At 53.9% G+C, this 24,120-nt stretch overlaps 6 protein-coding genes across 6 annotated transcripts; 2 read left to right on the forward strand and 4 right to left on the reverse strand.

The window, feature by feature from the left end:
- Window positions 1–510: 510 nt before the first annotated feature.
- Window positions 511–1,696, reverse strand: QC761_603450 (uncharacterized protein; the record flags this gene model as incomplete). The annotated part of the gene is made up of 2 exons (XM_062880794.1): window positions 511–1,432; window positions 1,500–1,696. 2 exons carry the CDS (start codon window positions 1,694–1,696, stop codon window positions 511–513), a joined length of 1,119 nt encoding a protein of 372 aa, XP_062729348.1.
- Window positions 1,697–2,959: 1,263 nt separating this feature from the next.
- On the reverse strand, window positions 2,960–4,263 carry QC761_603440 (uncharacterized protein; the record flags this gene model as incomplete). Its single annotated transcript, XM_062880793.1, has 2 exons — window positions 2,960–3,470; window positions 4,088–4,263. 2 exons carry the CDS (start codon window positions 4,261–4,263, stop codon window positions 2,960–2,962), a joined length of 687 nt encoding a protein of 228 aa, XP_062729349.1.
- A 1,397-nt stretch (window positions 4,264–5,660) lies between these two features.
- On the reverse strand, window positions 5,661–11,699 carry QC761_603438 (uncharacterized protein; the record flags this gene model as incomplete). Its single annotated transcript, XM_062880792.1, has 7 exons — window positions 11,176–11,699; window positions 10,628–10,833; window positions 6,984–10,569; window positions 6,235–6,714; window positions 6,021–6,161; window positions 5,845–5,961; window positions 5,661–5,749 (listed from the first exon to the last, which is right to left on the reverse strand). The coding sequence occupies exons 5-7, from the start codon at window positions 6,133–6,135 to the stop codon at window positions 5,661–5,663; spliced, it is 321 nt and encodes a 106-aa protein (XP_062729350.1). The 5' UTR covers window positions 6,136–6,161; window positions 6,235–6,714; window positions 6,984–10,569; window positions 10,628–10,833; window positions 11,176–11,699.
- Window positions 11,700–12,505: 806 nt separating this feature from the next.
- QC761_603430 (uncharacterized protein) lies at window positions 12,506–16,092 on the forward strand. Its single transcript, XM_062880791.1, is given in 7 exon segments — window positions 12,506–13,822; window positions 13,887–14,196; window positions 14,249–14,307; window positions 14,365–14,404; window positions 14,468–14,986; window positions 15,040–15,903; window positions 15,922–16,092. 6 exon segments carry the CDS (start codon window positions 13,684–13,686, stop codon window positions 15,722–15,724), a joined length of 1,752 nt encoding a protein of 583 aa, XP_062729351.1. The 5' UTR covers window positions 12,506–13,683; the 3' UTR covers window positions 15,725–15,903; window positions 15,922–16,092.
- Window positions 16,093–17,836: 1,744 nt separating this feature from the next.
- On the forward strand, window positions 17,837–20,899 carry QC761_603420 (uncharacterized protein; the record flags this gene model as incomplete). The annotated part of the gene is made up of 2 exons (XM_062880790.1): window positions 17,837–19,942; window positions 19,997–20,899. The coding sequence occupies 2 exons, from the start codon at window positions 17,837–17,839 to the stop codon at window positions 20,897–20,899; spliced, it is 3,009 nt and encodes a 1,002-aa protein (XP_062729352.1).
- A 325-nt stretch (window positions 20,900–21,224) lies between these two features.
- PHO5 (acid phosphatase pho5) lies at window positions 21,225–23,298 on the reverse strand (the record flags this gene model as incomplete). The annotated part of the gene is made up of 3 exons (XM_062880789.1): window positions 21,225–22,724; window positions 22,782–23,070; window positions 23,123–23,298. The coding sequence occupies 3 exons, from the start codon at window positions 23,296–23,298 to the stop codon at window positions 21,462–21,464; spliced, it is 1,728 nt and encodes a 575-aa protein (XP_062729353.1). The 3' UTR covers window positions 21,225–21,461.
- Window positions 23,299–24,120: the final 822 nt, after the last annotated feature.

Consider the following 24,120-nt stretch of genomic DNA (forward strand, 5'->3'; position numbering starts at 1 on the left):
GTCGATCAACGGTTTGTCGAGTCAGGTCCGTACAGTTCTCGGGGTGCGCGTAGCAAACAATGCTGGTTGATCTCTTGCGAAACAACCAGGAAGAACCACGTATTCAAAACGCCTTGGCCACGGGTTTGACAAGTCTGAAACAGTCGGGAGAAGAAGAAAAAGATGGGGTTGAAGTATTATGAGCAGTTTATCTACCATTAAACATGCCGGCAAAGCAATGTCGGTACCATGTTAAAGTGTCGTTATTTTTTCCAAAAGTTGAACCAAGAAACAGAATGGGCAGCAGGAAAAGACAGGCAACCTAGACCCTCCCCGTTTCAGCAATTAGGTCACCCCCCCCCCTTCCCCAAGAGCAGCAAGCACAACCCATCCCATCAGATGAATTCCCGGCCCGTCACTCTCTGGCAATTGATAGCGCTCAAAGTCGGCATCATGCAAACCAAGCAGGAACTTCCCTGACAAGGGCAAGGCACGGTCCGCCCCAACCCACCGTTCCAACCTTCGGGTCCCTCACCCGGCGTTAACCACGGCGCCAAGCGTTCTCAGGAGATTCTGCTTGACCCCCTCAACCTCAGCCTCGTCCATTGGCAAGAAATTGATTACCTCATCCGGCCCCCCAGCTCCCCCAAACAGTACACTCTCCGACAAACTCGCCGCAATCCCCCTCTTCACCCTCCTCTCCCAAACCCCTTCCCAATTCCACTCCTCCGGTCTCCTGCTGCTCGTGGGCGTAGCCGGCACAGCCAAACTCCCAGAACTAGTCCTAGCATCAACCACGCTCCCCCTCCCATCATCACTCACCACCGTCTCCGCCTTTTCCACCACCTCCCCTTCCCCCTCCCCCTCCTTCCTCTCCTTCTCCCTCTGCTCCCTCTTCCTCTCCCTTTTTTCCTTTTCCTTCTGCATCCGTCTATGCGTCCTCCAAGCATGCCAAGCCCCCGGATTCCCCGCCGCCTCAAGCGGCACCCCATCCAACACCTTCTCATCATCAAACGTACTCCTAATATACCTCAACACCTCCCACGTGCTAACCTTCCTCTCCCCCCGTCCCCTTTTCCCCTTCCCACCCACAACAAACGCACCCCCCATCCCATCTCCCTCCTCCCGCTCGGCAAACCACTCCGGAAACCCATGCGACAGTCCAAAACCCCCAGGAGGTAGCCTCACACTCCCCTTCTTCCCGCTCTCCTCACCGACGTACGTCGTCAGCGGGCTGATCAACGGGTGGAAAATGTCCGTCGAGAACGTCACCAGCGGTGCAGAGTCAGGGTAATCATCCGGGAAAGAGATCTGAAACCGCAAGATAGCCGTGGCGTAAGGCCCTTTCCTGACAAAAAGAACGCCCGACCAGAGGGTGGGGTATTCGGGGCTGTGGGGGGATGGGGGAAGGGAGACGATTATCCCCGGGGGTGGGCAGTGTTTGAGGGCGGTGCTATGTATCGTCGTCAGCTTCTGATGGTGTAAGGGAGAAAAATTTGACAGCAGGGAACAGCACATACAATTCAGCAATGAGGTTCGCCCTCTTGATCGCCGGCAGGGAGGTGAGACGTTTCCTGGTGGATTCGACCGTGTGCTCCGACCCAACCACAATCGTGGGCGAAGGGGCGATGCTGATGATGCCCGCACCGCTGCTGAGGTTGGTGCTGGAGTTGGCGGGGGAGAAGAAGGATGATGAGGATGACCTAGGGGAAGCCATTTTGCGTACTGTAGGATGTACCGAGATGTCGTGGAGCAAAACTCAGTGATGGCCGATTATTATGCCAACTCTCTGCCGCGGTGATAGATCAATCTGGGTTTGTTGAGTGAGCGAGAGTGAGTTGTGAGTGTGAACCTGAGTCAAATTCGGTGAGACCTCCTCCCCTGCAAACCAAAGGAAACGAGCGACGACGATGAGCGGCCTTGCTATCTCAGGAGGGCCAGTTCCTAGGATGAGAGAGAGTGAAACAGGAAAAAGACGGTATATTTTAGGAGAAGTTCGACGATGAGAATCAACACCCATCCAAGCGATGACATGTCGTCGTCCACAACCCATCAAGGTTCAAGGGTCCATCCAGTTCATGCCAAATCCCTTGGCGCCAAGTATCCAAACACCACGCCCCCACCTCCCATAATTCAGGGTTAGGGTCTCTTAAAATTTCCCCGAAATACTCCGCATTCCCTGCCAAAATGAATTATCATGAAATATGGCATCCATCCAAAATCAGAAACCACCTCACCGCCCAGCCCACCACCAACAACCCAACCCAGCCCTACCATACCGAAACCTCTCAATCAAGCCTAGCCAAGCTGACATGCCAAGCCCTCAAGGATCCCGAATAATGGCCTGAGTTTCAGTTGTGGATCGTCTGAGCATATCTTTGACTGGTCCCAGAGAAGAAGCCATCACATCCATTCAAGCAGCGTTCGTCAGCAGCAAAGCCCCAACCAAGCCCTTGGGACCGGACCTACCAAAAGATGTCAAAAGAGGCAAAACGTGGTAAAAAGTACATTGAATAATCACTAATTCCAAACCCAAAGCAGCATTGGCCTCTATGGAAACTGTTTCTGCTCAGCAACAAAAAAAGTACATAATGAAAAATCCCAACCAACCATACTGACAAAAGTCCCCTTCCCCTCTCCCCCCCTTTCAAATGAGAAAAAAATAATCTATGATTTGCTGTGCTCATCTTAACGCTTTTTATTGGGTAGAAAAACGAACCCTATCGCCCCCCTCCCCAACGGCAGCCCTTCTCCGAGTCTGCCCTATGAATTTCCTCCTCCCACCCCCATCCTCATCCTTTTCGGGGCACCCGCAGGACCGATCAAGACATGGATCCCCCAGAAAGGTTGACCGGTGTGCTCTCCCCTCCCACTTCGTCAAACCTTAACCCCCCAGTAGCCGTCTGTTTCCCCGAAGACCCAAAACCTTCCCATAACCCATCACATACCCCCGCGGCACTCAATCCTCGACCCCCACGCTCTACTTCCCCAACCTAGCCTCAATCTTCCTCCTTTCCTCCGCCTTCAACTCGGCCAGCTCCTCCTTGGTAGCATCATACCTAGCGCTAACTTGATTAAACGGGTTCTCCGGGCTCTTCTCAAACTCCTTCTTGATCTTCTCCTTCTTCTGATTCAACCTCAACCCCTGGCCCGTCCCGTTCGACTCCATCTCGGCCAGCCTCCTCTGCTCGAAAGCCGCATATGCCGCCTTGAACCTCCTCTCGGGATGTCTATCGATCTTATCCTGCGTCGCTGGGCCAGCCAAGCTCAGCGCGTCAAGCGCATTGTCGATGCCCGATGCGTTGAGCGCCGACAGGCCAGAGCTAGGCTCATCAAGCTGCGACAGATCCAAGCCCCGGGACTTCTTGACGGCCGTTTTGGCGTTCTTTGGCTGGGAGCGACCGGGAGTGTTCTTCTCTTCCTCGGCGAGCAGGGCGTCGCGCTCGGCTTTTTTGCGGGCCAGTTCGGCTTTCTTTTGGGCTTCGGTTTCCCTGAAGTGAACGTAGATATGTCAGCAAACTGTAGATGTCGCCATGTGCATGTATCATCATGGTGTCTGGGTCAAGGTCCCTGCCAAGTAATTGTCCACAACCAAACTTTGGCCAACCTCGGTAGCCCTCTGTCTGGTAGGTGGCTTGATCCCACCATGTGGTGATGGTGGTTGCGTGAGCTTTGTTCCCCCCTCCCTTCTTCCAACCAAGCCGGCGACCGAGCTCCGACACTTGAGAAAGAAAAGCAGAGGAGGGGCAAAAGCAAAACCTCTCGCGTGCTGTGACTGGTGTGCCGAACACTCCCCTCTTGCTTGCCACACGCATAACACCCATGCCCAGCCCTGCTACATCCCCCCTCCCGAGTAGACGTATGTCGTACAGACTATACCACACCGAAACCGCCCACCTCCCACCCAATGAGATCCTCCCTCCTCCTCCTCCTCCTACTCCTCCTCCTCCATGGAAATCACTACCACACCCAGCAACCAACCAACCGCGAGCCTATTCCCGACGGCTGTCCGCAGACCCAACTTCCCCCGATCAATCAATCAATCAATCGACAACCAACCCACCCAACTCTCATCCACCATCAAAGGAAATTAAAAAAAAACACTCACTTCTTCGCATTACTCTTAGTCCCCTTCTCCCACTTCGCCGCCTCAGCAGCCGCCTCCCGTTCACTCTCCTCCGCAGCCTTCCTCGCCGCCGTCTCCGCCTTCCTCGCCTGGCCCAGAGCCTTCTTGCTCCCCTCCGCCGCATCCCCTCCCCCCTTGCCCTTCTTGCCTCCGGCCATGGTTCGTTCAAAAAACCGTCACGAAATAAATCACCTGAGCCGATCTCAATGCACGCAGTAATGCTGTGGTTGGTTGATGTGCGTGTGTGTTGTATTGCGCGCGTGTGTGGTGTAGAACAGAAATTCGAAGAAGTGTAATCGAAGCAACAAATTCGAATGCAAGCAAGCTTGGCCCGCGCCCGCACCGCACCCAGGCAAGTGTGCGTCATTGAAGATAAATGGCGGGGTAAATAATTGCTCCCTTCCTTCCGTCGAGAGGGGGGGTGAAATTAGTGATAAAAGTGGAGTGGTCACTCTCAGGAAGAGCAGCAAAGTGAAATCTCTTGGCCCGTGCGAGGAATCCAACAGGGACCTTTTGTCGAGAGGCTATCACCACCTGCTTTCCTTCCACATCTCTCACTCACACAAACACACAACACACACACACACACACACACACACACACATACACACAAACACACACACACACAAACACACACACACACAGCTCGCACACAAGCCGGGCGAGTACCGCGCGCGGGGAGTTTCCCCCCTGCCGTGATGATCACAGTACAGGCCGACAAGGGTAGACGGCAGGTCCGGTCCGTGAATGTGACGAAGAAATATGAAATGGGTGCCCAAGGCTTTGATATATATCCTATACACACACATGTTCGCCTTCCCGGCCTCTTCTTGTTATACATACCAATGAGAAATCCTTCGACTAGGCACCGCAAATAAGTTCTTCCCATGTTCCTCGTTTCTGTAAGAAACCAGAGCCTGCTAGACTTGGATGTTGCCGAAGTTCAAACAATGGCGTAAAATACCCAGAGGCCGTGAGCTGCACAGTTCTCCCATCCCATGTCGCGTCCCGCCGCCGCTGGAGCGGCATCAGCAGCAGGCTTGACCGCCTCCTTTTTCCGCAGTAGCCTTCGACATACCAAATAAAGCCATCCCTCTCCGGCAAGGCTCTGTGGAACTGAACTGATGCACCGTGGCAACCCGCTTACCCCCGACTCTAATGGCCAACTCAACATCCAGACCTGTCATGCTCTCACGACACTCTTCTATGTGACAAAGTAAGCATAGATCAAGATCAACCTGAGACAGGCGCAGGTAGGCTTTGGGGACACACGGCGTTGGGGCTAGGTAATCGTAAATGGCCAAACTAGGAAAACTGACAGCCTGAAAAAGAAGCATCGGAGGCGGGCCGAGCAGCGAACAGCTATGTTCGACAGCTCCTTGCAACCTCGGCTGGCTGTGGTCGCGCTGAAGCGAGTCGTCAGAAAGTGACAGGTCACTCGGTTGTGAGACTCCAAGTGGGATCCAGAACACACAACGGGCTGTGATAAGCGACTCCAAAATGCACCTCGCCCGAAGTTACGACGCCACAAGGCCGACTGGAGGTTGTTATCGCGTCAACAAAACTGCATGCTTCTCAGTCCAGTGGTCCGTTCGGGTTCCTGTTTACGAGACCGGTCAAGATGGCGTGCCTGCCTCTCCGTATCTGCCAAGGGTGGTCAGGCTTCGTGTAGCAGTGTAGTGTAGATTAAATCTCTCTCAGATGTGACGGCGATCGGCTGACGGAAAGCGGCTTCGTACTTGTGTCTTTGCTTTTTTTTTTCCCATGATCGATGCAGTTGCTTTCCCCATAGCGGCCAGAGTTGAGAGGGGTATACGGGTGGGTGTTCCCGTTCCTTGTCCGCAATACGTGCCCCCCTGTCGCAGGCTTAGCAAGGGCTCTTGATATGGGGGAGGACACCAACGCATACGCATACCAATGCAACCAAGCAACGTCAAGCTGTGCCAGCGGTGATGGCGCTGCTCTTTCGCGGTGGCATGAATCATCCACGCTTTGCGTGCTGCAAAATGGATGCAGTCAGACGGCGGCATGGCCTCAGCATGTCCGGGTCACGGGGCTTTCGGGTCCGGAAGGCGAGGTTAGTTAGGTCGTAGTGTCTTCGGAGCGAGATCCGCTGGGGGAAAACGAACTATGAGGCCGCGGGTCAGTTGGTTGCACTCTCCGACGCTGCAGCAAAGCCAGTGGCTAGCTATGGCGGAAGAGCCATGCGGGTTGGTCCGGGAATGTTAAACATCCTGATTTGAATGCGACTGCGCCAATCATCCTGGCCAGCCTCCTCGCAGTCGCCCCGGAGGTCATCATGAACCGGGCCTAGTGTTGAGTTGCCCGTGGAAATCATCCCCAGATGGCTGGGGACAACTGAGACACTTGCTTCTGCGCAGGCGAGAGGACAACGCTACGTTTGCAGTCAGGAGAACTGGCTGATATTGAAATGGGCCATCATCTGAGACCCCAGAGCGCCAAGAAGGGCTTGACATGGGCGGCGAGGATCCTCGACCGGCTTGCTCGGGAACCTTGACCACCGGTGCAGAGTGTGCACTCAGCTCAGCCCAAACCACAACCTTGGGTCTGATCTGGTTGCCTGCAGTTGCAAACATGACGTCCTCGCTCTAGAAAGAGACCCTGTAGTTAGCCTTCCCCCTATTGGATAGCCCGGCTGCTTATACCGCCCCGTCTCAAAGCGGATCGGCACTCTATTCTGATGTTACAGATCAGCTCGGGCGCTGACCGCCACCAGCAGCTCCTTTGATGATAGGGAAACGGTTCTTCTGGATTCAAGGCCAACGGGGGAAACATCGTATCGACACCCAAGGCCCCATTGGTGGACGAAACAAGAAGGAGGTTTCTTGTGCAGAGCACCGAGGCCAGCGTCGCTTACCAGTCAGTGCGGGTAGAGGCGCACAGGCGCTGCAAGACGCAGTGTTGGTCGAATCGCGTTTGCCCTGCAGGGCTAATTCATGCGGAATCCCTACACGATAGTCATCTAAACCTTGGAAATAACCACCGTGGATGTCTCACTGTCAGTGACGAGCAACGCTCGCGTGGGGCGCAGTGAGCAGACGAGTGTCTGCCGTGCACCTGGGCGGTTTTCCAGATCCAGATAGCACGAAGAGGAGATCCCATAGGCATGGCTCCGGCGCGCACACATGCTTCTACCTACTGCATCACACAGGCTTGCTGCGGCGTAGACGGCACTTGTCCAGGGTGCGGAGAGTCAAGAAGGATTGGCGCCTTGGTGTTGATGGGCCAGAGAGGCGGCAGGATCGTTGCAAACGCAGGAGGACCGATTAGAAACAATGTTTTGCTGATGAAAGTGCCGTCAGTCCGCAACCGAGATGCAGTGCACCGTCGCGAGTCATGGTTTGGACAAAAAGGCGGGGATGAGAAAACGGTTCTTTGGTGAGGTGGCTGTAGTTACATGTATGTAGCCCTTTACAGCGAGCGAGAAGAGGTGAGGTTGCAACAGAAGCGTGTAAGAGATGTGCCGTCTGGTAGCGTACCCTTCCTCCGTCGTCCTTGTAAGCGTGCGGCTAAACCTCGGACTGGTCGTACGTCGTTTGGCCCCCTCTGGCCCTTCCTCAGCAATGGTCACACAACCTGGAGGAAGCCGCTCCTTCGTCCTTCTTGCCTCGGCTGGGGAGGATTCCGCTGATACGACTATTGCTTCCCGTCTTCTGCAAGGTTCCAGGCATTGCTAAAAGCAGGCAAGTAAACTTGAGAAAGGACGGAGCCAGCAGCAACGGACCTTCCCATGTGAGGTCTAAGTCGGTGCTGTTGGTTGACGTTACGAGCTGCCCAGAAGGTCTCTCTGGTTAGCGTCTCACACAAGGTCCCGCGTTCCATGTCGAACCTGGAAGATTCCGTATAAAGGATAGATGTGGACATGAGAGCCACAGGCAGTCAGCGTGCGCGTGGGGGGATATCGTGCGAAGACTTATCGATTGGCCAGCTTGCGGCAACCAGGCAGGGGAGACGGGTTGTTTTGTAGATCCATGCTGCATCCCTAAGCAAGGTCGGCCATTTTCAAGGCAACTTGTGTCTGATGTTGCTGGAACTGACGGAGTCGGTGAGGGGACATTGCACCGGTGAAGTGCCGGTGTGTACCGTATGTTGTTGACATCGTCTGGGGTTGGTTGCGCGGAGGGTGACGGCCCCGGTGGAGCTGTGGTCTCAGCCCCATGGCAAGCGGTGCCCGGCTTTTGACCGGCTTTTGCGGATCCGAATCCCCAGACTGTCGATGTCGGTGCGAATTGCATCTGTATTCGAGCAGCCCCATCGTTCATTTCATACAACATCGTCCATCCCAGCCATCCATCCAAAGTACTTCTTGTATCCCCCACCCCTCCTTTTCGGTGACCTCCCGCACCACCGAGCTGGCAAAGTGGACAGGATGAGTCCTCAGTGGTCCAGAAGCTGAATCAAACCAACCATTCGGCTGCTCCCCATGGCTTGCGCCAGTTCGTTGTTCACGATGGCATCCACCTTGCGTTTCAGCTTTATTGCCACTGCATATCACATTTCCGCCGACTGAGGTACCGAGAAGCTGGTTGGAGACGCTAGAAAAGGAAAAAGAAGAAAAAAAGAACTCGCAAATCAGCGGCCTTTGCTCCGGCCTGTGAACCAAGCACCACGAGTACCGACCTCGGGACCGCGCAAGCCACCAGGGCTAGACCACGTCAAAGCAACAGCTGGATCTCCATTTTCTGTCCCAGAAGCTGCACGACATGCAGAATGCATATTGGAGGACCGCAAGCAATCTTGCTGTTCAGGCGTAGGCCATGTAGTCATGTTCACGGTGAATTTGCCGACCCCTGAATTCTACAGTGTACACCGAAAGGAAGGAGGCAGATCGTCTTTGGTTTGTACTCCGTATCGGCTGGCCATTTTTTTTTTTTTTTTTGTGGCATCGAAACTGCAGCAGGTCCGCAGCCGCAGTTCCCACACCAACTTTTTGCGCGGGACTTGAGAAAATACTGCGTCATTATGAGACGCGACAATCTCATTGGCCCTGCTGTCGAGTTTTCCCCTGACAGTAGTTCTAGCAAAAGACGGGATGCAACCACTCGCAAATGAACGTTGGAGAGCACATGATTGCTGGTGTATGCGTGCCTTGAAACGGGGCAGCTGGAAGGTCCAATGAGCAACGTCGCCGTCTGGAGCATCTGGGGAAGGTTGGTTTCGTCTTGGCCCTCTGGTAACTGCGGGATGCGGATACGGAAGAAAGGGGTCAAATTTGCGGCAGAGGTTGATGATACTGATCATAGAAAAGTCTCATTGCTGTTTTTGTTCCAAGTTTCCCCATGTGCTTGCTGCGTGAGGGACTGACGTGGTGATGCCCGTCACCAGCCACACGGGCATTTACTATCGCCTCTGATGCCGTCAACAGCGCTGGATAAGCGCCTGCTGATTGGCCGGAGAGGGGGTGGGAGCAGTGCTTCAAAACCAACACCTGTTTACCCCGGCCCGACAATCTGGTTGGGGCTTCCAAATGGAGAATTCGATTTTCTGGAAGCGAGGTATTACTAGGGTCACCCTTGTCGATCGAAACTGGCGCTCATCCCCAGGGTCCGTCTCGGGTACCGATTTGTCAAGATCTGCTGGGAAGATTCTGATGACACCAGCAGCAGCACTGAGCAGTTGTTGATATGCAAGGTTTTCTGCAGACCCCAGCGAACTCTTTTAATATGTTATCGGAATGGAGGCACTGGGAGTTTGCTCAATATCCAGGATGAAAAGCAGAAGTGGACATTTTCGTATTGTACATAGTACCGGTGGTTGGGGGGAGCTCGGCAGATGGCTTTTTAAGTTGCACATGGTCATCTGGCTCAGTGAGCGAGGCGCCTTCCAAGCCGCCCTTGACGCACCCACCATCATGTCCCCACGCCGACGGTACGGCTCCGGTTGGTTTGTGTCGACTTCTGGTGGGCAGAGCGAAAGAAAAAGCTTCCCCACGCATCGGGCGATCCAGCTGAAAAATACAGATCGTCCCAAAGACGGTGACACCGTGCCGGAGCTCTTGCCGCCTGACGATAGCGGTGATGCCCACGCGAGTTCAGGGGGGGCTGATGACGTGTGGAACTCGAGTTATGAACGCTCTACCCGCGACAAGAACACCCGAGGAGGGATGAGGTTAAAATTAGCGCTTGACATGACGGGAGCGAATCCGACCTGGCATGTGTGGCATGATACCTGGTGTTGGTGGTGTTGATACTTGCGGGATATTAGGCGGCATACCGCCATTTAGTATGGTGCACATGGAGCCTCGTAGCCTGGGCGATCACCGTGGCTTCTCAGTCGCTACCATTGCATAGGGTCAAAAACCACGCACAAGATGGTTGATACACGGGTGCTGTCACCCCGAGCAGCTCTGCTGATTGGCGGGCTTGTATGGCCGACGTTCCAGGCTGTTTGACTGACCAATTGGTGCTGCGAACCCTGCCATCCATCCGGAACGCTGGGCTGGACTAGGACTGTCAGTACGAAAACAGGACTGGGAGTGTACATGAAGCTGTCGATATGTACCTGGATGAGAGCTACGCAGTGTCTGCAAGGTCGTTCAGTGGTTCGGTCTGGTGTTCCCAACAAAGTCGGCGCGGTGACAGGGCCTGTTGCGGGGCCAGTGTAATCAACATCGCTCGTTAGAGTATCCTGCTCGGGCTACCTCCAGGGGTTTTGATGAAAGTGCACTTTTCGAGATCATGAAAATGAAGCAATTGCAGAGTCTTAATCTCTGTCTTCGGTCAGCAACTGGAGCCGAGTGAAGTGTAATAAAAAAGAGGCTTCGACCGGAAAAGTCCCATTCTCTCTGTGCAACCACCCCCTCCTTCCCCACCACGCCAGCGACAGGACATGGATTGTAGTGTATGTAGGTGACAAGTGCTGGGGAACAAAACATCCGTGACACCTCTCGGCGAAAAGCCCGTTGACGTTGATATGTCTTGAAATGTGTCTTGGATTTGCCCACACCCGCCCTGTTTCGGAGCCTCAACAGGCCCATCAGAAATGAGGCGCCCTCTTGGCTCACTGGTCGGTCGTGGGATGGCAGCGATGGCAAACGTGGAATGGCTCACCATCTCCGCGGCGCGGCATGGGCGGAAGTCAGCATCCTGTTTCCGGGATCGTTTGCTGCTTGATGTGTGTCGCCGTCAACGGCTCAATAAAAATGGCATCGGGCCATGAACGAGGTGCGCAAGAATGCGACTGTCCGTGCTTGTCCGGCGGCGAGCCAATGGCCGACACCTGCCGTCCATGATCGTCGAAACTCGTCAGAGCGCTGTGCGACGCGGACACCCCGGAAAGCAACAGCGTCAGCCTAATGCTCCGTCAGACCGGGTCCTTTTGCCGTTGAGGCTTGGGGTTGAACGAGATGTCTTTTTCGATGGAAGAAGCCGACCACCAGCCAAACGATGCAGTGTAGGTGGGCTTGGGCTCTCGTGGCCCTGCTCAATGCCCCGCTACATGCCACCTGTGTGTACAGCTTTGCTTTCAGTTGTGTGTGTAACGTCGGTCCTTCGGGCTTCATCGGGCCTCTAGCGCATTATTCATACTGGGCTGGGACGGTCGAAGGATCCTAGTGGAAGTCAGAGAACCTGATATTTGCCCATCTGTATGTAGCATGCAGGTTCGCGCGCCGGGAGGAGCATCACAGCTCTCACCTCACTGTCCAGCCCCACCTTTTCTCTACGGCGGCACGGCGGGCAACAGGAGGGGCGGACGAGTGGTTGAGGTGGAATTGCTGAAAAAGCAAATTCGAGAAAAAAAGTTTTCATCTTTTCTGGTGTCATTCAGGTGTCATCGGCTAATCTTTCTGTCTCAGGTCAATCTGTCGCCTTGATTTGGCTGAACTGGTGCCCTTTCCACAATCCTGAAATTGAAGGTGTTTGCTTTTCTCGGGTGCTTTTGTGCCTGCTGCTGCCGCTACCTAGGTGTTGCTGGCTCCGATCTCCGCGAGGTTGGGCGCGGCTCTTCTGCTGTTGCACGGTACCTCCCTTTTCACCGCTTCTACCGTAAGCTCCTCCCATGCTCCGATCGGGGTCAGCAATATTACCTCCCGTCCACATCGCTCGCATCACAGGAGAGCACCCGACCTCAGCAAATACTGACAGTAAGCTCTCAGCTACCTTGCCTGACGAGGTACATACATGCCTGAACTGAGGTGACGAGCAGCCATAGGTAAGTGTGGAAGGCACAGCCCGCTACTAGCTAGGTACCTACCTAGGTTGGTGAAACTACGGCGCTGTGTAGGGACAGGGAGGCCGCTATGCTGCAGGTGTGCAGGTGCAGGTATTCATGCAGTTGCGCCTTGGGCGAATGCAGTCACGCATTTAGAGACACATCGGACTGCCGCTTGATCCACCTCTGCTCTGCTTGCGCTCATATCACCGGACCTTTCAATCATACCTCAGGCCTTCCCTTCCGTATCATCCAGCAGCAAGGTCGATAGCCGCGACTCGCGACAGAGTAAGGCCGTGATGGAGATGACGCAGCCACACCTGACCATGCGATCCGGGTAGACGGTCTGCCGACCCGTTCGCTGCTGTGCGATGCCCTCATCTATTCTTCTCTTTCAAATCATCAGCCCAGAACGAGGTACGACGGGTTCGCGGCTGCATCGAGCCTTACCCGGCCCCGCGGTGGATAGTTCGGCAAGCGCAGCATGCTTCCTCGCAAAAGCAGACGGCAGACGGCCGTCGTCGACGACATTGGATTGGCAAGGCGATCACTTTGGCCGCCTTGTTCTTCCGTACCGTACCGTATGTGTGTAGACAGTGTCCTGTCGGAGGACGTCCTCAACGGCGGACGGCGTTGTGAGTGGGTGGGTTCATCAATCCCACGTCCCAGCGAAACGGTGACGAACCCTCGACGTGCCTGTGGGCGGTATCCCTGCAAGGCATGGGTGATTGACATGGGCCAGTCAGTAAAGTCGGGAACCAGCCATCCATGGATGCCAAGATTATTGCCCTGGACCTGGTCGACACACTATCCGCTGCGCTCACTTCCAACCTTGCGGTAGCACCTGAATTGACCTAGTGCTCCCCCAGGATCGTCCTGTCGTCTTCCCTCTGATCAGAGAGAGTCACCGCTGTTTCACGGCTTCCCTTCACCAAGATGATTTCTTGCCCAGGTTCCCACATCCCGCAACAACATGGGTCCCCACAGTCAGATGGCTGATCCGGTGACCACTGGCCAGGGCTCTCAGCCCTTCCCGCACCCCGGTGTGCTTCCTGGGGATCCCATCCTTTCTGGGTGGACTGCATTTTCTCCTTGAATTAGACCTGGCTTCTATCGGCACCAAGGTGTAAACATAAGTAAGCTGCCGACATGGCCGTTCATCACTCTCGTCCCCCCCTCGCCCTCTTCGGTCCCTCTCTGTACAAGTACCCTCTCGGTCCCCCCTCTTTCTCTCTTGGGCCGACTCACTATTGCTCCTTCACTCGATACATTGTCCACTTGGCACCTGTCACCAATGATTGTTTCACGTCACGAGTCTACATAACGTCTTTGTCCTTTGCCTATATAACTGTCAAGGGTCCCACGGCGTCAGCCACTTGTATCACAAACAAACCTACCTCTGGGACATGGCCAGCCATCATCAGTCACCAACAAAGCAGCACACAATGAGGACGAGACGACGCAACAGCATGGCCGGCAGCGAGAGATCAGTCGGCTCCAAGAAGCCACTTCCACCATATCCATCAAGACAGCTCACCATTCTCGGTAGGTTCTCGACTACCCAACTCTGCTATTGTCAGTCAGTTCAGTCTTGTCTAACAGGTTGCAGCTCTTTGCCGGATATGCGAACCCATCGCCTTTATGTCCATCTTTCCATACATTTGGCATATGGTGAGAGACTTCAAGATCACAGAGGATGAGAGCCAGATATCCTTCTATGCTGGCATGGTGACCTCGGCCTTCACCTTCGCCGAGTTTTCCACCAGCTTCATCTGGGGAAGATTGAGTGACAAGATTGGGCGCAAGCCTGTCTTGTTGATGGGAATGACTGGAACCGGTATCAGCGTGATCATGTTTGGCTTTGCGCCGAATCTTTGGGTTGCCCTCGGTGCTCGAGCACTCGGTGGCTTTTTGAACGGGTGAGTCCTCCTAGGCAAGCGGTTCTGAGGGCTCCCAGGCTAACGGAAACAGAAATATCGGAGTTTTGCAAACTACTGTCGCAGAATTGGTCACGGTCAAAGCACATCAACGTAGGCTGTTTTCTTGGCACACTTTCATGAGGCGAAGTACTGACTGAGTAAATACAGCCAAAGCATATACGGTGATGCCGTTGGTATGGTGCATAGGGTGCGTAAAAATGTCATATCACCCATGGGATGAAGGGAACCGGATGGACTGACCTAGCTACAGATCTATCGTTGGGCCTATGATCGGAGGCTGGCTCGCAAAGCCCGTTGAGGGCTTCCCAGGTTGCTTCTCGCGTGACGGTATTTTCGGCACATTCCCCTACCTGCTTCCCAACCTCTTCAGCGCCATCTGCGTCTTTATCGGTGTGATCGTCGGCCTCTTGTTTCTCGAAGAGACACACGCTGAAAGGAAGCACCGGCATGATCCCGGTATCGAACTGGGCCGATCTTTGATGTCGCGGATCTGGGGGTCCGAAAAGGTGGAAGAGAACAAGGGGAAGCTGCCGGCCAAAGCCGTCACAGAAGAGGAGCGACCTCTGTTGTCGGAAAACGACGAGCTGCTGCCCGGTTATCGAACGGGCTCTGCACGATCGTCGTCGTCTCCAGACACTGTTTCGGAGGAAACACTCGATCTTGAGGAGGGAGGGGGCCTTGAGCTGGCAGAGGCCGAGAGGGCACCTGCAGGCAAGGTTTTCTCCCGAGCCGTGATCATGGTGATCATCTCTTACGGTATTCTTGCCTTGTATGTTCCTCGCGCGTGGAAAAGTGACGACACGATGCTGACATTGCTTCTAGTCACACAATGGCCTTTGACTCACTCCTGCCGGTTTTCCTCAGCACCAGCCCACCTGCGACCGAAATCCCAGCAAAACTACCATTCAAGTTTGCTGACGGTTTCGGCTGGGACACCCAAACGATTGGCTTTATCCTCTCGGTTCAAGGCGTGTACTCACTGGCATCAACAAGGCTTCTCTTTCCGTTTGTTGCCAACAAGATCGGAGCGCTTCGACTGTTCAAGATCATGTCTGTCTTATACCCGCTCCTCTACCTTTTTACGCCATACATTGTCCTTCTCCCCGACAGCCTTCGCAAGCTTAGCGTGTACGGCATCGTTGTCTGGAAGATGACGTTTTCAACTCTGGCATATCCGAGCAATGCCATCCTCCTCGCCAACTCGGCCCCGACGACACTGACTTTGGGAAGCATCAACGGCGCGGCCGCCATGACAGCAAGCTTGTGCCGAGCACTCGGACCGATAATATCAGGATTCTTCTATACGCAAGGTATGGAAAGCGGTTACTCTGGTCTGTCGTGGTGGGTTGCCGGGCTGGTTGCCGTCATGGGCGCTTGGGTTGGCCTCCAAATCACCGAGCCCAAGGGACGGATGGATGAGAAGGAGGACATGGACGAGACGACCAAGGATGAACCAAGGACGACAACCACACCAAACAACGACGATCGCACAAGGCCTTCGCCATAGCGACTTTGACGATTTTCTTCTCTTTTTTTTTTTTTCCTTTTTGTACACGAATACTATTTGTCGGGTGTCTCTGAAGTCTAGCGGGTGATTTTGCAGGAGATGCCTAGACGGCGTTTTGGGGCGGGTTTGTTATCAGAAAGTGACACTGAATTTCGGGGATAGACCATGATGAATTTTTTCTTTTTTTCTTTTTTTCTTTTAACTTTTCAGACAAACCACTCTGTGCTGTGGGGGTACATTGCGAAGGGAGGGCGTAGGATTTTCTTTCTGCGGTGTCTTTTACTCAACGGGTCTACTATCGGGGATTACTTGGGGGCGAGGGCGGGTACAGGGGCATCAATCACTATCTGGGCAACTTTTTCCTCTCGGGCGGGCGAGATTATTTTTGTATTACAACATGGGTTACCATCAACACATGCCTTTTCTTGTAATATCAGGGCGTCTTTCTTGGATACCATGAGAAGATGGATCGGTTTTTTTACTCTTTTCTTTTTTCGATTTCTGGTGGGTTTGGTGTTTGGTTGCCACAGGATTGGCTGGGAGATTGGGGGGATTGGGGAGGTTTATTTAGGGGATTAGATATACCTATTAACCATGGGTTGTTTGGGATATTATGACTTTGAGATTTGAAATACAAAGATATTTATCTCAGCAATTGGGATGGGTTTGAGCAGAGTTCAATGGTTCAGCAGAGGAATGGCTTCGTGATATGGGTGGTTTGCCGAGGCTCCCAGGGTCGAGGCTTGGTGATAAGCTTGACAGCCTTGTTGGGAGGGGCGGTACGAGGGGAGAAAGAGAAAGTTTGGATGCAAGGTCATACCTGGTGAATGTGAATTGGGAGTTAGCTAGTATTGTGGCATCACCACTAACAACACCAGTGGACCTCATCTTTTGACTTGATAAATTTCCCGCAATTGTGAAACCTGAAAAAAAAACCTAAACTCGAGAGTTGGAAAGTTGAAGGATTGTGGTTGGGGGGATGGGAAAGTGGGGGGTTTTCTGGGCGATTACTCGAAAGAGCGAGTTCTGGCTGGTGATTCGTTGAATGATTGTGCTTATCAGCAACCGCCAACGGTTGGGCAAGTGCGGTGGGACTTTTTATTTTTATTTTTTTACTGAGTGTGTATGTAACGGGTGGTTTTGAGGTGTGTGTGTATTTCACGCAGGACGGTCACCCTGTCTTTCTCCGCTCCGTACTTTTTCTTTTCTCTCTTGAGGAAAAACAGAGGAGGGGATTGACTGAGTTCACCGAACTTGCTGACCGAACGGTGGTCATTTTTTATTGCTGTTGTTGCCAGAAGCTATCGCAACTACCGACGCCGTCGCAGGGAACGCGTTAGATCCACCGGCCACCAATTGCAAGGCTGGATATTATCTTTCAGAACCCCACACTTTTTTGAAGCTTCCGCAGCAGCCCATGTACCGATTGAGTTGTCAGTTAGCAAGCAGCTGATCGGTTTCCACCCCTCCGCTGCTGCCCCGGTGTCGCTGTCGTCGTCGAAACAAAACAATTCAACCAACTTCTTCTTTTTGCGATCTCCAATTTTGGGTTCCCTCCCCCTTTCCCACCGAAGTCACCCCGAGGACCTAAGAAAATATTGACGATTCAATGGGGCAGATGCACGGTGTAAGGAAGAGGTTAGAATAGAGAGCAAAAGCTGCCAGAGACGGGACGGGCAGGCCGAACAGGGAAACCTTTCCAACCATTTTTTTTTCAGAGAGAGAGAGAGAGAGAGAGAGAGAGAGAGAGAGAGAGAGAGAGAGAGAGAGAGAGAGCGAAAGTCAATTGTCCCCACCATTATACCGTACGATACCATATCGATTAAACGAACGAACGAACGAGCTTCTTCCTGTCGCAGCGCGCGCGCGCGATACCTGTCTGTCTACTAGCAACCAGACTCTCCAACTGACTCGGGTTGTTTCCTCTCTGCTTGTCTCCCCCGCCTTTCTCATCGGAACTTTGTGTCGCATAGTACCGAGCGCGCTCTGTTAGTTGTCTCGGGCCTTTCCCGCGCCCTGACCAGAGACACCACCCGAGCGTCCGTCCGCCTTGCCGCCCCGTCCGACCAACCGAACTGGCTCGGCGCGCAAAAAACCACCACACCACCCACCATGCCAGCACCGGCCACCTCGTCTCATGCACCCCCCTCCCCCGACATCCAACACCCCTCCAAACGAATGCGCCAGTCTAGTCCCGGCCCCGACAAAGACTCACCTGCTTCGTTATCCCTCTCCGCGGGCGCGAACTCGCCTCTGGCAACACCGACGCATGAGCACCCCCCTTCTGCTGCTGGTGGGCTGGACGGCTCGGCCAAAGTGGGACAGTCGTCCAGTTTCAGGAATGTCTCTGCGTGTAATCGGTGTCGGCTGAGGAAGAATAGGTGTGATCAGAAGCTGCCCAGCTGTGCCAGTTGTGAGAAGGCGGGTGTGGCTTGTGTGGGGTATGATCCGATCACGAAGAGGGAGATACCGAGGAGTTATATCTTTTATTTGGAGAAGAGGGTGGAGCAGTTGGAGGGGATATTGAGGGAAAAGGGGGTTGGGTTTCCGAGGGCCGAGGAGCTGGAGTGGTGTAGCAAGGTTGGGGGGGCCAATGGGGGAGTGAGAGGGGAGGTTGAACAGATGGAAGATGGGGGGCAGATAGCAGCAAGAGAGGGAGGGGGTAATGGGGAGGATGAGGGCGGGGTTGTGGCGAGGAGGGAGACGGTGAGGAGAGGAGCAGATAAAGGGCAGGGGAGGCATCTGGGCTCTACCACGGGGATATCGTTTGCGAGGGTTGTTTTTGCGGCGGTGCAGAGCTCCGTGTCGGATCAGAGGTCGAACTCGGATAAGGGAGGGATAAGACCGTATAGACCGCCGGCAGGGGGGGTGAATAATGGGACCACGACGAGTATGAGGGATTCGTTTTTTGGTTTGCACACCAAGCCTACGATACATCCTGCGACGTTTCCGAGTAAGGAGTTGGGGTTGAAGCTGATAAACCTGTATTTTGAGCATGCGAACCCTCAGATGCCGGTGGTGCATAGGGTGGATTTTATGCAGATGTTTGACCAGGCTTATGCAGAGGGGGCGGAGAGGGTGAGGGGGCCGAGGGAGCTGTATTGTTTGAATATGGTGTTCGCGATCGGGGCGGGAATTATACTGGCGGAGAGCAAGGGGGATCAGGGGACGAAACAGTGCCAGCCGGAGGAGTACCATGCGAGTGCGATTGTGCATTTGGAGGCGTGTTTGGGAAGTGGGGGTGGGTTGGAAGAACTACAGGCTGTGTTGCTGCTGGCGAACTTTGCGCTGCTGAGGCCAGTGCCGCCGGGGTTGTGGTATATTATTGGCGTGGCGGTGAGGTTGGCGGTGGATTTGGGGCTGCATTATGAAGATGGGAAGGATGTGGATGCTGGACTTGGTGATGAACAGCAAAGGGAGAATGCGGCGAGTGAGAGGGGGAGGAGGGAGTATACGAGGGATATGAGGAGAAGATTGTGGTGGTGTACGTATTCGTTTGATCGGCTGGTCAGTGTTTGTGTGGGGAGGCCGTTTGGGATTTCGGATCAGGTTATCACGACCGAGTTCCCTTCCTTGCTGGACGACAAGTACATCACGCCAAACGGGTTTCTGGAAGCGCCACCGAATGCGCCGACCTATAAGCTGGTTGCTCATCACTATTTCAGGCTAAGGTTGCTACAGTCTGAGATCTCACAGGTATTACAGTATCAGCAGGCGAGGGTTGCGAGGGATTTTGGGCAGAATCAGAAGAACCCCCATATGCACACTTCGCTACCGTCGCCGTTCCTGTCGAGGTTTGACTCGTTCAGGTCCTGGAGGATCAATATCGATAAGAGGTTGTATGAGTGGAAGATGACAGCACCAAAGAAGCAAGATACAGGTGTGGCCTTCTTGACGGACTTTTTGGACCTCAACTACTGGCAGGCTATTATCATGTTGTATCGTCAGAGTTTGAGTGTGCCCGAGATGTTCGAGGGCGAGTATCACACTGCCAAGGAAGTGGAAAGCCCATCTGTCTACAGCGTGGAGCTTCGCGAAGATGAAGATCGTGTGTATCTCAAGGTGGCGGAGGCGGGCCAGAAGATTCTGAGGCTATACAGGCAGCTTCATCTGGCTGGGCTGGTCAACCATACATATCTGACGACGCACCATCTGTTTGTTGCTGGAATTTCGTATCTTTACGCGATTTGGCACTCGCCCATTGTTAGAAGTCGACTGGTAAGATTCCCCTAACTACCACGTTATCGCCCCTCGACTAACCCATAAGAACAGTCCATGGACGAAGTAGACTTCACCATCCTCGCCGCCACATCAGTCTTCACCGACTTGATGGACAAGTGCCCCCCAGCCGAAGCTTGCCGCGACGCCTTTGACCGCACGGTGAAAGCAACGCTCAAGATGGTAAACGCCCGAGGTGGCTTCGGCCAGAAACACCCCCCACCAGCTCCACCAGCAGGAGCTTCTTCGACCACCTCTAGAAACAATGATCATCATAGAATGGACTGGTCATCCAGATCAGACACTGCTTCTCTGTCGAGCAGTTCTCACCATCAACACCACCACCACAGACAACCCCGCCCTGCACCGCCACATCGTACCTCGAGTTCGATCGACCAAATATCCGATATCAAGTCGGAGGCGTATTCCACCACCCCATCACAATTCTCCGCCTTCAAAAATCAATACCGACCCCAACTGAAGACAGAAGGAGACGGCTTCTCCCTCATGCGCAACCTACCTGGTCCACCAAGGTCAAACGCCAGTTCTGTGAATGATGGGCCGTTGACGCCAGAAGCAGGTATGCCCTCTCCAGCTGGGGGACTGGCTTCGCCGGGAGGGGTAGGGGGGTTAGGGTCGCCGGTTATAAGTATGGGACCTCCTCAGCAGCAGCAACAAGGAGGGGGGATGTTTAGTCCGGGACTGTTGTCGTATAATGACTTGCGGGGGGTGGAGTTTTTGCAAGGTGGGCTTGGGGGTGTCGGTGGTGGTGCTGGTGGGCAGGAGGGGATGATGGATACGAATATGGATTTGGGGTTTGGGATGGGGTGGGATGGGGGGTTGGGGCAGCATGATTTCAGTGATGGGGCGGGGGGGCTGGATCTGTTTGATGGGTTTTTCTTTGGGGGGCAACAAGGATCTGGGGGGGTGGGAGGGGGTGTTGGGGGTGGGTTGTGAAGAGAATGGTGTAGGGGGTTGTTTTCTTTTGTTGTTGAAGCGAGGAAGAGTGTTGACTTGGAAGTTGCAGGAAGAAGGGCACCAAAGGGATGGTGGTTATGGAGAATTAGCTTCGCTTGTGTTAAGAAAAGCGTGGCATTGCAAAGAGAAGGAAAGTTTTCAGTTGTTATTTATCAAAAAGACTTTTGCTGGAAGGGAAATAGGAATGGGGAATCTGGCTCATCGGTCGGTCGGTGGTGGACATGGCAAGGATGATTTTTAGAATCTCGGGTGTGGGAAATTTGACGAAATTCCAACTTTGCACAGCAGTTGTACTTTTTACTTGTCTCGTTGCTTTTGTTTTTTCTTTTTCTTCTTTTTTCACAGTTCATTTCTTTTCAATTGTATTGTAAATAGTTGTAGTGGTGTGGTATATACCCAATTCCCTTTTTTATCATGCCAAACGAAAAACAACAGCCTTGGTATCTAACGCCTTGAACTCCCTCCCTGCCTGCTTTATGCAAGCTTTATCCCCTCGATCATAACCCAAATTATTGACTTTTATGCACACCCCTTCTCTTCACTAGGCATGCTGCCTGATCTGATCATCACTCCCACCCCCCCCATTCGCCCCCCTCACAGCCGGCACCTCACCCTCGGCCTTGTTGTCAGTGCTAGAGGCAGTCTCCTCATCAGACATATCATACTCCCCCGCCAACTCCTCCAGCGTCTTCCTCTTGGTCTCGACAATCATAGCCGTAGTCCCCAGACCGAGCAGCATGAACAAGGCGTAAATTTCCAAAACGTGATCCATCCAGGGGTTAGGGTTACCAGGCGTGGCGCCCCTTGTCCTCAAAGGAGCAATCGCACTGCTACCGATAATCGAGCCAATCTTGCCCATCGCGGCACTGATACCATGCGACGTAGACCGGTACCTCGTAGGGAAGCACTCCCCTGGCACGATGAAAGTAGTCGCGTTGGGACCAAAGTTGAAGAAGAACTGCGCGAGGACAAAGATAGCTAGGAGACCCTTGGGGGAGAGCTTATCGTACGCGAAGCCCATTACGACGAAGAGGACAGTGAGGATACCGAAACCCATGAACTGAATGGGCTTGCGACCGATGGTGTCAACGGTGAAGACGGTAACCCAGTAACCCGGTACGGCACCGGCAAGGACAATGATCATGTTTCCTATGGCGGTGTTGTAGAGGATCTCGTAGGTGTTTTTCGCGTTGTTGGTCGAGTACCCGATCACATCCAAAATGGTGGCATTGTTCAGACTGACGCCGTAGTAGGCGATGTCGAGGAAGCACCATGACAGAGCCGTACCAGCCAAAAGCATGGCATTCTTGCGCTTGGAGTAGTGACGGAAGAAGTCAGACCAGGATGCCTTGGGGATTTCGAGCTTGTTTTGGGCGGTTTGCTGGGTGATGGCCTGGGCGACGGTATCTGGCTTGCCCTCGGTCTCACCCTTGAGATAGGCTTCCGCGTCGGCGGAGGCTTTCTCCACGTCCATTTGCACGTCAAAGGTGTAGCGGGGGGTTTCGGGGATGGTGAGGCGGTAGTAGAGTGCGATGCAACCGGGCACGGCACCGAAGCCGATGAGGATACGCCACATTTGGTCGACGGCCACGCCGCAGTCGCCGGTGCAGGTTGCGAGGGTGGGGGCTGGTTCGAGGGATTTCTTGAAGCCGAGGGTGATGAAGAGCATGACGAAGGCGGCGCCGAGCTGGCCGAGACCTTGCATGGCGAAGACGGCGCCCATCATGGCACCGCGCCATTTGGTGGTGGCAAACTCTGAGGTGATGATGCTGGAGAGGGGGTAGTCACCCCCGATACCGACGCCCTAGGGTGGGAGGTTAGATAAGGGGCTGGTTAGGGGGGTTGATGTAGGGGAACATACTTGAAGGATACGCCAAAAGATGATGACGCCGACGATGTTCATTGAAGGCGACGACGAGGTCAAGGCTTGGGCGAGGGTGGCGATGATGATAAGGATCAACTCGAGACCGTACATTTGCTTGCGACCGACGATATCGGCGAGGGTACCGAAGCCGACTTGACCGATGACAGTACCGGCCGATGTCGCCATCTTGATAGCCGTGTCGGAAGTGGTGGGCATCTTGCCAACGCCGGGATAGTAGACAATGCCAAGCATCAGGGTGAGGAGGGAGACGGTAAAAATGTCATATCTAGAGCCAGGTCAGTGGGTTTTCCGAGGTATTATTCAGTATGTCAACTTACGAATCGGTAAAGAAACCAACCCCAGCAACAAGAATAGCTCTGATATGGTACCATCCGAAGGGAGCTCTGTCTACTTCGGCGAGGGCAAGACGCCTGCGTTCGTTGACATCCTTGATGTGGAGGAAGTCATTGTTGAAGTTGTGGTAGGCATTGTTGCCTCCGGCAGTTTTGGTCATGGTGACTGAGAGTAGTCGAGAATGACAACCAAGTCCTTGGTGCTCTGAGAGGGAGTGGTGCTGACTGGAGAGAACAGAGAGACAGAGGACCAGAAATCAGGACGAGGGGGCAAAGGAAGAACTGGTTATATGCCCTACACGGGTCCAAGTGGGATGAACTAGCGATGTAGGCCGAATTCCGTAGGGTGCCATCGGATGTAGAATTCGACGGTCTAGTGCTGTACAGATTGTGTACCGCATGCAAGGAATGCCCCTCGGATGCAACTATCTATCCTGAGCTGACGAAGCCCCAGTTGTGGAGTTGTGCCCCCGCAACCTATATTACTCAGTGTTATCTGATGATCATCTGGATCATTGCGTCCAGCGGTGAAGTGGCCGAGAAACAGGTCAGAGACCAGTCTCGGAACTCCGTTGTCGGTTCATGCTGATCAGATTCCTTGGGAGTAGGATGGGCATTCAGTTTTCATGATTGACTTTGATGAGGTGCGGCATATCATCACTCTTAGCGAGCAACATGGCTTCATACTGGTGTTCCAGCGCCGCATTCAGCGACGGGAAAGAAAAGCTTTCCGTGTCTTGGAAAATCCACAGAAAATATCGGGTTCCTCGGTCCTTCGTGGGGGGAAAAGTCGTCAGAGTGTCTCAAAGAAAAACCGAAGGGCAGCCGGAGAATTCGAGGTCGCCATCCCGTCGTCCAATCCCGACGCCGCTCATGTATCGAAAAGGGAAGGCGGCTTGATGACAGTCTGGGGACCTTCGTGTGGGATCTTGGGAGGCGGCAAGATCCGACAGGGGTCCTCCCCGCGAATGGCATGGGGGAGA

This window comes from Podospora bellae-mahoneyi, chromosome 6, assembly GCF_035222275.1.
Source record: "Podospora bellae-mahoneyi strain CBS 112042 chromosome 6, whole genome shotgun sequence".
Lineage (NCBI taxonomy): Eukaryota > Fungi > Ascomycota > Sordariomycetes > Sordariales > Podosporaceae > Podospora > Podospora bellae-mahoneyi.